This window comes from Belonocnema kinseyi, chromosome 2, assembly GCF_010883055.1.
Source record: "Belonocnema kinseyi isolate 2016_QV_RU_SX_M_011 chromosome 2, B_treatae_v1, whole genome shotgun sequence".
Taxonomy (NCBI): domain Eukaryota; kingdom Metazoa; phylum Arthropoda; class Insecta; order Hymenoptera; family Cynipidae; genus Belonocnema; species Belonocnema kinseyi.
This window is the reverse complement of record NC_046658.1, coordinates 117393160-117405890: the sequence shown is the minus strand read 5'-3', so window position 1 is coordinate 117405890 and position 12731 is coordinate 117393160. Positions and strand designations below refer to the sequence as shown.

The window sequence follows — 12731 nt, the reverse complement described above, 5'->3', positions numbered from 1 at the left end:
TATATACACCTGAAAAACATAACCTCAAAATCGACTCATCCATGAAATGAAGAATCATGCATCTTTTGTTTTGCGGCTCTTAAACGGTAGGTATGGTGGGGGTAAATTTCATCCACGATCTGACAGCTCTGTTTCTATGGGATTTTTGTAGGTTATGTCACGTGTTAGGAAATTCAAAAGTTCAAAACAGACAACCGCCATCTTTGTCATGTAATTTACCGGTTTTCTACATTTTTCTACGTAAATTACTTCATTTAGGTAATTTACGTAGAAAACCTCGAGTGACGCGTCACTTTGCAACCCTGTTTAAGAGCAGAGTTAGCATGTTCATCATTCCCCAAATTTTGAAGACCAAATCTTTATTATTGCAGGAAAAAAAGCCGGGAGAATCTAAAACTGGTCAAATCGATCATTTTCTAAGTATTACATGCCACTAAGAAATTTTTTTTTTATTTTCGTACTCAATATAATAAACTGATCAAAAATGAAAAGAACAGAAAATTTTATTATAATTACTTTGTCATGTGACGTTTAGAACCCCCCCCCCCCTCACCCGGTCTTCACAAATTGTGATGGTCCATCAACCAGAGATGTGTGGACGGCCCCTAATTTGAGGTTGGCCGACAGATGTTCAACAAATGTCGGTAAGGTAGGAATCGGGTAACGTGTGACGATCCCCAAATGCAATGTGCATGCTGCAGTGCCAAGCTAGTTGCCAATCACCAGGCTATTTTAACACTGTTGTTGGGTTAGATGTAACAGGAATTGCGGTACGCAAGTCCCCTCTTTTCTTTAGGGAAGTTGTGTACGATTTCGATGTTCCACTAAAACTCACAGTCGCTCACGTGCTATCCAACCGAGTTAAACAAGCGGTAAATCGTAAATTGTGATAATAGTTTAGTGATTTAATCAGTGATTTGTGGATAATGCCATGGCTAAGCAACGGATAGGTAATTAAAAAAATTAATTTTAGCGCTCTTTTGAATAAAAATGTACCACTAATGAATTTCTTTTTAAATCTTCAAACAGTCGCATACAAATGTTTACAATTTTTATTTTTTTATTTGTTTCTGTAAATTATCAATGGCTATTAAAATAAAAAGAGAATTTAATTGAAAAATGGTCAGACTAAATTATTATTTCTATAGCTAAATAAAAATATGACGAACTAATGAAGAAATATGAAAAACTTTACTTTTTGTGTAAACATTCAGCAAAGTTTAAAAGTGATTATAAGTTTCCAACCTTGACATCCGGTTCCTTCACGAATGATATACTTCATTCGATTTTAATTACAAATCAATATTCCGCCCTCTTATTATAAGACAATTATATTCAACTGCAGAATGTGCCTTCTTAAAAGTATAAATTATTCCTGAAAGTGCTCTATACTTCAGAATTTCGTCAAGTTTCTATTAACCATCAAGGCCGATAATAGTTTATTATAATAATTACTTTCGCAGAAGATCCATAACAGCGATGATTTCCAATTTGGATTTTAAAATGCTAATTTAAAACGTGTCTTGTATATTGATATCAGTGATTCTAAAAACAATCTTCCCAGTGATTAAATAGAAAAGAAAAAAAGTGATTAATGCAATTGAAAAGTTGAATGACTCGAGAGATCAATGATGTGGTTATGCAGGAGCTGACCATTCGCATCGCGCTTTGTCCCTAGAAACTCGAGGAATAAAAAGAGATTTGAAGTGTGCTAGTGGATCACTGAGGAAAGGCCCTCGATTCGGCTGCGAGGGAAAGTAAAAAAGAACTTGTTGAAGGCGACTCGGCAAAGAAATGTAGTCTCGTAGAAAAGAGAGGCAAAATGTATATTTGGGCTCTTGAAAAAGTTACATAAGTGTAGACAAATTTCTTAACTCCTGTCAAAAATCCTACTTGAAAGTTGAAGTCAAATAAAAAATGATAACTTCTTATATACATTTTTGTTGCGTCATCATTCAAGAGTGTTTAATCATTTTAGTCCAAGCACACGCCAGAGGTAAAACCATATATTTTTCCAGTCCACCTCAGAAAATTTAAAGGTGGACTAGTATATATTCAAAAATCTGCAAATAGTTTAATTAATTGTTTTGAAGGCTTTTTAAAGGATATTTGTACTGAAATTTCGGCACGAATAGCGGCATTTTTTTGTACTAATAGGGGAACCAGGGAAAGAGAATATTTGTGCCGAAATTTTTGTGAAAGTGGCAGCATTTTGTTGATACGTGTAGCCTAAAAGGTGGTTCGAAAAATGAACTTAAAAAAAAGGCATGTCAAAAATGCCCGGACATTCTCATAAGATTAACATTCAATTTAAAAAAAAAAAATTCAAGTTTCCGGGTTTGAACTTAGCTTGCAACGAATAATTTCCCCTTAAAAAATTTAAATTTCGACGCCCTTATAGTGTCGCAAAAATGCCACGAGGACAAAAAAGGTTCACAATTTTGAGTAAAATTGACCCTGTTTAAAAATCCGAAACTGTTTTGTTTTTACTCTTCGGCATAAATTATCTTTACTCAAGCAGTAAAATATTTAAAGCATTTTTTAAGAAATTTACAGTTGTTTAACCAATTTAAATTTGTTTCAATCATTATTTTCCTACTAACTCATTGAAAGCCCAAGCGAAAAAGTTATATATAGCTTAAATCTATTTTTTTCTATTTTTTCAATTTTTATTTCTGTTAACTTTGTGGCTTATATTTAAATGACTGTCATGCACATATTACAAGCCCATTTTGTAACAAATTCGTATTCGTTTAAAGCATTTTTGTCTAGAACTGCTTGAAACCATTATACAATTGTTTATGCAATTTATTAAACTTTAATTGTACATTTCAAATATTTACTAAAATGCTTCAAATAAGTACTTTCTGTTATTCCTTTGAAACTGTTATCAGTTAATCTGTGGGAATAATCTGGTAAAACGAATATATATCAACTTTCTTTCACCATCCATAAAACCAATTTCCATCTGTCTACTGGAATGATTCTGAAAGATAAAATAACAAAAATAATTTTTAAACGGAAAAGTTAAGGGACATTTTTATAGAATGAAATTTTAATGAAAAGACAAACTTTTAATGACTGATTTAAAACGGGTGTTAGAACATTATAATTAGAACATTATAATTATTATTATATTATTTTTTTTTTTTCTTTATTTTTTTTATTATAAACAACATTTCTGAGTTGAAATGTTGTCACAGGCTTATACTGCCCAACATCTCGAAAGCACTTTTGGTTAGAGTTGCATTTTTTTTTATTTGATCAATTTGCACGGGACTGTCCCGCTATATATCATCAGTCACGGACGCATTTTTATAATGCAATCAAGTGATCTGATGAGAGCATTCTGCCCACACATATTGGACAAAGCCTGGTTTTTAGCCCATCATTGACGGACTAGGTTGCAGTCAAGTACACGATGGGGGGACCTACAGCTTAAGGTGGGTTCCGAACCACCAGAACCTCGGTAAAGGCACATTGAAAAATTTCTAGAGGTACCGGCTCAGGAATCGAACACCCCGGACCTCTGAGGTGAAGTCCGAGTGTCTAACCAACTGAGCCACTGAGCCAATTTTAATTGGCTGAGCCAACATTATTATTATTATTATTATTATTATAAAAAAATATTTCTGTGGCGAAATGTTGTCACAGGCTTATACTGCCCAATATGTCGAAGGCATTTTTGGTTAGAGTTGGATTTTTATTTGATCATTTTGCACGGGACACTCCCGGTATATATCATCAGTCCCGGACGCATTTTTATAATGCAATCAAGTGATCTGATGAGAGCAGTCTGCCCAGACATATTGGACAAAGCCTGATTTTTACCCCATCATTAACGGACTGGGTTGCAGTCAAGTACACGATGGGGGGACCTACAGCTTAAGGTGGATTCTGAACCACCAGAACCTCAGTAAAGGTACATTGAAAAATTTCCAGAGGTACCGGCTCAGGGATCGAACCCCGGACCTCTGAATTGAAGTCCAAGTGTCTAACCAACTGAGCCACCGAGGCTCTTTTATTATTATTATAAAAAACATTCCAGTGTTGAAATGTTGTCACAGGCTTATACTGCCCAACATATCGAAGGCATTTTTGGTTAGAGTTGGATTTTTTATTTGATCATTTTTGCACGGGGCTGTCCCGGTATATATCATCAGTCACGGACGCATTTTTATAATGCAATCAAGTGATCTGATGAGATCAGTTTGCCCCGACATATTGGACAAAGCCTGGTTTTACCCCATCATTGACGGACTGGGGTGCAGTCAAGTACACGATGGGGGGACCTACAGCTTAAGGTAGGTTCCGAACCACCAGAACCTCGGTAAAGGTACATTGAAAAATTTCTAGAGGTACCGGCTCAGGGATCGAATCCCGAACCTCTGAGGTGAAGCCCGAGTGTGTAACCAACTGAGCCACCGAGGCTCCTTTATTTATTATTATTATTATTATTATTATTATTATTAAAACATTTCTGAGTTGAAATGTTGTCACAGGCTTATACTGCCCAACATTTCGAAGGAATTTTTGGTTAGAGTTGGAATTTTTTTTATTATTTGATCATTTTGCACGGGACTGTCCCGGTATATATCATCAGTCACGGACGAATTTTTATAATGCAATCAAGTGATCTGATGAGAGCAGTCTGCCCAGACATATTGGACAAAGCCTGGTTTTTGCCCCATCATTGACGGACTGGGTTACAGTCAAGTACACAATGGGGGGACCTACAGCTTAAGGTGGGTTCCGAAACACCAGAACCTCGGTAAAGGTACATTGAAAAATTTCTAGAGGTACCGGCTCAGGGATCGAACCCCAGACCTCTGAGGTGAAGTCCGAGTGTTTAACCAACTAACCAACAATGTCTAACCAACCTTTCTGGGTAGGCGTGACTCACTCGGTGAGGAAGGGAGTAAAGTCAGGAAGCAGATATATAATTTAAATATGTAACGATAAGTACTATACTTAATTAAGTTTATGAGAAGAATATCAGATTTTTCATTGCATTTCCTTTAAAATGATCAAATAAACTCTAGTAAATTGATGGAAATATGAATAATGTTTTAAAAAAATGTTTGTATTAAAAGTGAGAAATTGCTGCATTAATTACAGGAGCATATAAACTCTAAACATTTATTTCAGAAAAAAGCAGTTCAAACAAAATAATTATGAAAAAAAACACAAATTTGTTACAAAGTGGGTTATTAATATATGAATGATGTATTTATTCAATAATAAGCTACAAAGCTAATCAAAACATTTTTTGCATTCGATTTTTCTACCTCTTTTTAATAAAAAGTTACCGTTTAATGAGTTATTAGGAGAAAAATTAGAAAATTAACAGTTGTCAAAATTCAGCGTTATTCAGCAGAGATTATTTTTTGAGGATTTTAAAAATCGCTTCAAAATCTATCCAAATAGTCTTTTTCCTGGTGACGCTGCATTGCTATTTTAGAATAAAACTCGACGATAATTATTTTAAAAGTTAATAATGATATGTCTTCTATAAATGCCTTTAAAAAAAATTTTAATTCTTAAGAGACTTTTTTAAAATCCAAACTATTGTCTCAGAAAAAAAGTATGTAAATGCATCTCAGACTTTTTTTCAGATTACAGTTTGCAAGAAAACTGAAGTTTCAGCATTTAAAAATGCACTCTTGCATTGATACCATTATAAGCATTTTCCTCACGCAAATATAAACTCCTTTGAGTTCATAATTTTAATATAAAAGTTAACTTAATGAACAAAATTGAAGATTTAGCATAATAATAAAATCGCAGATTAAGAAAAAACATCTATATTTATATTGCAAAATTTATTTTTAATTGTTCATTCTTCTTCTATTCTCGTTTAGAAATCTTTTATATCACGATAATTGTTATTTTAATATTTTAGATAGGTATTGAATTGCAATGTTGATGCATTCATATTTATAGACAGGCTAATTCGTAAGACAAAAAAAATATTGCCATCAAATACTTGGAATGTACATTCAGCACATTTTGATTTAGAATTGGCATGTAATGTTAGAATCATCAAATAATAAAACGGAAAAGATGGATAGTATAATAATAATAATAATGATAATAATAAATCATGCTAATAAACGCATTAAGCATGGTATATTTGGAAAGCTGTTGATCAACTTGAAATAAGAAGTAAAGTAAAATCCATTAATATTTCTTTTATATCTGGGTCAGTTCACTGACTTTCATCTGAAACGTATTGCAGGCATTTTTTTTTTTTTTAATTTGAGATTTCGATATTGTAGTTTTGTTATAATTATTTTATTATTTCAGGGAGAAATTGGCGATATAATTTATATCTTAACAGTGTATAATATTTTTTTCCAAAAAGTTTTTTAAAGATACTTTAAGATCTTAAATAGTACATTTTTTATATAGGGTAAGGGGGGAGAGCGCCAACCAGTCAACAGTCAATGATTTTTTTCAAGTTAACAAGATGTTAAATTGATCCATTTTTTTCTCATTTCGAGTTCTATATTATTTATCATATTTCTATAAGTATTAATCACATGAAAAAAGCAATTATTATGAAATTCAATTATTTCTAACAAGCTGTATTTCGTCGGCTTTGCTCCTCACCGGAGGGCAAAACCGACTGCAGCTTTTTATGAAAGTCAAAACATTTAAAGATAAGAAAATATGATGGTTTGATTCTGTGGTATTTTATGTACTGGGAAAATTACCTTTAAAGATATCCAACGAGAAGAATAAGTTATTTTGAATAAAAATAGAGATAACTGTAATATAACCTCTTATTCGTTGACATTCTACTATTATTTATTAATTGCTTTTAAAAAATAAAAACATATTACGGTCGGTGTTAAGGGAAATAAAAGTTTGATGTATGCAAACATATTTAAAAGTTTTCCAAAGAGACATTAGAATATTTTCAACATTATAAAACAACCTGCATTAAGAAAAAAGATTCTTTGAATCAAAGAAAAATATTCATGGTCTCTTGGTCTAAAAATTTTGTTTGTTTGTTTTTGTTACGCTTTAATTTAAACCCCCTTTTAGACTTAAAGCTAAATTTAGACCCATTTTTTCTTAAAAGAAGACCAAAAAGTCTATTTGTGGCCTGAACAAGACCTTTTGGTCTTAAAACTAGACCGATTTTTCAAATTAGAAACTTTTTTTCTGAGATGTTGCTGGAGTATTTTTTAATCTTTCTATGCCTACGTTGTCATACCTTACGTAATAACATTGTTTTTACGGAAATCGTACTTCAAGAGCCATTCTCGTAACTTTTCGACTTTCACGAACGAATTATCCTGTAATCGTAGAGTATCTGGATTTCGCCTCTGAATTGAACTTTCTTCTCGTGGTCGCAGAACTCGCAAATCACCATGCAAAGATTATCTACCAGTCGTAATTTCGAACAACTTGGTTACATAGATTCGTTTAAGGCTTCTCGTTAAATCAATCAGGCTAAGCAGCCCTTGACACGATTGTATGGGTATCAGGGTAGTCCAAAAATTCGACTTTTCATTTTTGTTGATCGATGACCCCCAATTTGTTCGTTTTCCGCAAAAATAAATTCCGTATTTTTTCTTTTTAAATTGGGCAAAATTAAACCGTTTCCCGGGATTTTTAAATTAACAGGGGGTTTTTAAGGAGAAAAGCTCGATTCTTCAGAAAAGAAAAAAATATATACTTGTTATTAACTTTTTACAAAGCAAAGTTTAGTGTCTTCTTAAGAAATGTTCAAGGAATAATTTACGTTTAGTAACTTTTACTTCTGATCCCTTCAATCCCCTTGTATTGTGCCCGAAATAGCAACAAAAAAAAACAAATAGCAGTTTTATGTGAAATTCATTCTAAAGACGGTATTTTTTTTAGTTTGTTTCAACATTAATTTTTTGTTTTTGCAATAAATAGTCTGAAGTTGATTTAATAAGCTTTTTCCTTAAAAATTCTTTTTTTTTGAAATTCGAACCAAGTTAATTTGAAAAAATACGGCGTTTCTTCCTGAAAACAAACAAAAGTTGGGAGGAGGGGACCGATCACCAAAAATCGAAAGTTGAATTTTCGCGCCGCCAAACCTTGCCAGCAAGGGTGTTCTGTACCTAATGAGAAATGAAATTCGAAACATAAAAAATAGAATTATTTTACAATCAGTAATTTAAAAGTAGTATTTTCGTAATCTGTATTTTTTGTGACTCTCGAAATATTTTAATTGTCTTAGTATAAGTTGAAAGTGAGAAGAAGTTTTCAGGTAAATTAGTGTTAATTCGAATTTCTGAGAGACTTTATTTTGAAAATGCTGAGACTAATTTATAAAAGTACTGTTTTGATATTCCGTCATCATTTGATGAAATTTTGGATAAAATTTTTTAACTAAATTTCTTATAGCATCGTTCCTACAGAATTTTTGGTATTTTTTAAACTGCACAGAATTCCCAGAAAATTCCAAGTTTTTCCGATTTTCCGAGTCCCTAAACACCCTGTTTTCAAAAGCTCTGTGAATTTAACACAATTGAATTTTTTGCGCAATATTCAATTAATTAAATATATTGACAATTGAGGCTTTCATCCGAAAAAGTTACGAAACAATCCGATTAAAATACCTATGAATTTATATATTCTTCACTAATTTAATTTGCAATTATTCTATTATAAGTGTTCTCAAATTGCATATCTCAAAATGCATATTTTATTTATTGTTGTATCACGGGATGGTACTACTTATTTATATATTGTATTGTATTGATATTGTATCGTTTTTCTAGAGTTAATTTTTTTATTTTTAGTTTATTTTTATAACAAGTGCTTATAATAAATTTGTATATCTTGAAGAAATTTTGTCCTTTTATTCTTTCTTATCTTGTTTCGTTTGTCTAAAAATTGAATTTTTTAATCTTTAATGCTGTTTTTCACGAATAAAATAAAAACTATGCATTATATCAAAAAGTTAACAATAATAATACACTTGTAAATCATTTTTGCCCATTTATCTTTTGTTTAATATAATTTTTCACTTTTCATAATTTTCTGTGCAATCAAAATTTGAATTTTCGATTTTCTAACAAATTTAAAAAAGTTGTTACGATAATCTTGTAGGGTATTCGAAAGGCAAAGTTTTTCTTCCTATGAGTTTTTTTATATCATGCGTAGTTTGGTTTAAAACGTTCATTTTCTTTTGTTTTTTGGAATTTTGTAAATGCTATAACTCTGATACTGTGTTTTTATCGAAAAAAGTTACTAGTATAAATTGCTGATCATTTTGAATACTATGAATAGCTGTGCATAGCATTTTTTAAATTCTACTAAAAGTGGTCTTAATATTTTGAAAATACTCCCACTTTTTGAATTTGTATCCAAAATGGCTGGCTAACGAACTAGACCTTCAGTTTAAGAGACTAAAAGAGTATAGCAAATGCCAATTAAATCTGTCAATTCTTTCGAAAGTTATCGTGCTAACAAACTAAAAATGTACAGACACACTGACTAACGAACGGACAGACAGACAGACATGTTCGTAAAAACCTGTTTTTTGGAATCAGGGGGTCTCAAAACGTGAATATTTGACAAAAACGGGAGGGGGTTAGATTTTAAACAAATCTAATAGCTGCCCTGATAACAATGTGAAAAAATGTGTATTTTATTTCTTATTAACGACGAAGGATCCCCGCTGGCAGCAGCAGTCAGCGATCCCTTAGATGCGCGAGTGGAAGTTTGGTAATGGGGGTAGAGCAAGTAGGTTCATCGTAATCAAATGGACACTGCCCACCCTATAATATTCTGTAATAATAATAATATAAGTCACCTTTAGTTATATCAGGTATATTTGTGCTCTCAGTTGATAATTGTCTACTGCAGGTTGATCATGCATTGTAGGGTGATCTCCCCTATTTCATGTTTATTAGCTTTTAAGCTGACCTCGCTCTCAAACTAATAACAATTTTGGATAAATAGGCCCCTCACCTTCCCAGTATTTGTTGACATGCCGAAGAGTGGTGACTTCTGATATGGTGCTTCTAAACTGAGAAAATCAAAAATGTTTTTCTGTCCAGGTAATTTATAAAAATACTAATCAAATTGTTACAAATTGTTACAAATTAGGAATTTTTTTCATTTTGCCTGTTATTCTGAAGCTCGGGATCTGGTGTGACAATAATAACTAAAAGGGAGTAAAACTTTATTGAAAAGAAAATAACGTCTTCATTAGATTTTCTTTTCCTGAGTAATTATTTTGTTGAAAAGTCATGAGTAACCAAAATTAGCGTCTTAATTTGACATTTAAAATTCATAATTTTCATTGTATTTTTCTAAATATTGATATTTACAGACAAATCCTATCAAAAAAAGTGTTATATGTCGAAAATATCGCAATAATTGCTGTTGAAAACCTGATTAGTTTTTCATTTCTTAAATTTGTTTGATGTCTTGAACTTAAAATTTTGAAAATTGAATCTATAAGTAATCCCTTTTAATAAGAAAATGCATAGAAAACTTTCAAATTATCCAATAAATTGCTGAAAATATTGTACATATGCTTTATGTTAGTGTTTTTCGCTTCAAGTTAGTATTTTTGAAAAAGATTTTTTTTGTAAAAGCATTAAGTTTCTAAATATTGTCGTTTGTGTTAGTTATTTCACAGAAAATTATCATTTTTAAACAAAAATTATCAAGGTTCTAAATTTTCAATAATTGCCCAGGGGGTACAAAATTTGGCGATGTTTTTACGATATTGTTACGACATCGTTGTGACATCTTTACGACATCCTATGTGCATGCCGTTTCGGTGTCTGCGATATCGTAAAGGCATCGCCAGTTTATACGACTTATTTAAGATATCGTAAAGACACCTTAACGACATGGACATAGAATGTCGTAAAGTTGTCGTAAAGATGTCGTAACGATATCGTAAAGACGTCGCCAAACTTTGTGCCCACTGGGTGTAGATTATATTTAGCGTTTTACACTAGAAATTGGTATTTTTAGTAAACAGTTATTGTATTTCAAAGATTAAATATTTTTCAACAATTTACCTTTTTTGATTTTGTTAACTGGTTTACCGAAACTCGGCAATTTCAAACAAGAATCATTGAATTTAGAAATTTCATAATTTTTAAAAATTTTAGGTTGCGTAAACGTTTTATATAATTTGATCTTAAAGAAGATTAACAAGTTTAAAAAGAATTTATGTTAGCGTTTTGCACCTCGAAATTGGTATTTTTAGTAGAAAGTCATATGATATTAAGGATGATACAAAATTTTGCTATAATTGAAGGTTAGGATAGCGTTTTTCATCATAAATATCGATATATCTTTCAAACACGATTTATAATTTTGAACAATTTAAGGTTATATTAACTTTTATATCGGAAATTGGTATTTGTTTACAAGTTTGAGCGCGCCTAGGGCGCGCGAATGATGGCTCTCTGGCTTCGCGCTCAATAATGTATTTATCCCACATTTGTATGCAGGCCTTTCAAAATTAAAGGTCAAAGAATCGACAACTGTAATTTGGTGATTGTGAATTCTTTTTTGTTAAAGCTCCTTCGTCTTTAAAGAACACATTCTCATCACGTATTTCGTGCTTTGCACTAAATTTTTTAATAAAACCTGAATTTGATTTTTATTTCTTACTGTAAGGTTTTTTTCTTATTTTTCATTGCATTTCATTATTAGTTACCCTGAAAAATGTATATCGTTTCAATAAATGTATATTATTACACTTCATAATATGCTTTGGTATTGAATAAAAAGTACTTCCATTGTCTTATATTTATAATTGGAAACAGGTCCACATCATATTTAAAAAATTTTATTAAACATTTTATTCTAACTCGTGTCCTTTTTTCATTAATTTTATTTGTTTATTTTCAATGTCATTTTTTACGATTTTAACTGAAAATACGCGTCATGGCGTAAGGTGATTCTTTTCAAATTTGTAGATATATGTAAGTTAGGCGAAATATGTTGTTAAATAAAATGTTATTGTGGCTTGTGTCATTTTTCCGAAAAGTTAATTTTTTTTATTTTTAAGGCATTTTTATAACAAATTCGTAGACGTTTTTTGGGTGAACAACTTTTAATTTTTGTCATTGCGAGCAATATTTGTCTATTAATTTTTTTCGTAAATTGTATCCTTTGTCCAAAAATTTTATTTTTAGTTTTCAATGTTTTTTTACGAATAAAAGAAGAACTGCGAATCCTGTCAAAAAATAATTAATGACAAATTTGTAGATCTTGTTAAAGTGCGCAATTTTAATAAATTCATTTTTTTCATATCTTGCATAGTTTAACCGCGAAATGGAATTTCTTATTACTTTTTGTGCACACAGAGTTTGAATTTTTGAGTTTTCGACCAAATTCAGAAAGTTGTTATGATAATCTTGTAGGGATTTCAAAAATCAACCTTTATCTTCTGCTGACTTTTTTATATCGTGCGTTGTTTGGCTTAAATTGCTCAATTTCCTGTTTTTTTTTATTTTGAAAATGCTATGAAATCTAATGCCTTTCTTTTTATCGAAAAAAGAGATGAGGCTAAATTGTTCAAGTTTACGGGTATTATGAATAGCCGTACATATAATTTTTGAATTTTGAAAATGGGTTTTACAAATTTTTAAAATGCAAGTTAACGAACTTGTTCTTTCTTTTTAGGTCCTAAAAAGTATGCCAAAGTAGAATAATATATATTAATACTATTTTCTATTATATTAAAATTGTTTAGAACCTCTCCTATTCGACAT

The 12731-nt window shown here is 31.2% G+C and overlaps 2 protein-coding genes across 4 annotated transcripts in view; one reads left to right on the top strand and one right to left on the bottom strand.

The window, feature by feature from the left end:
* Positions 1–791: 791 nt before the first annotated feature.
* The window catches only part of LOC117168291 (ABC transporter G family member 23), a 63767-nt gene continuing 51827 nt past the window's right edge, over positions 792–12731 (top strand). For 2 of the 3 annotated variants that reach the window (XM_033353819.1, XM_033353816.1), the window contains exon 1: positions 9839–10046. In XM_033353819.1, coding sequence (XP_033209710.1) covers positions 10031–10046 — 16 coding nt within the window. In that variant the 5' untranslated portion in view covers positions 9839–10030. Of the gene's footprint in view, positions 951–9838; positions 10047–12731 lie in introns of those variants that run through there. The other variant, XM_033353818.1, reaches the window with a different exon arrangement.
* Positions 9910–12731, bottom strand: part of LOC117168292 (nicotinamide/nicotinic acid mononucleotide adenylyltransferase 1) — a 100299-nt gene continuing 97477 nt past the window's right edge. Inside the window, exon 5 of the mRNA XM_033353821.1 lies at positions 9910–10015. Within this exon, the coding sequence (XP_033209712.1) occupies positions 9925–10015 (91 nt within the window). The 3' untranslated portion in view covers positions 9910–9924. The remainder of the gene's footprint in view (positions 10016–12731) is intronic.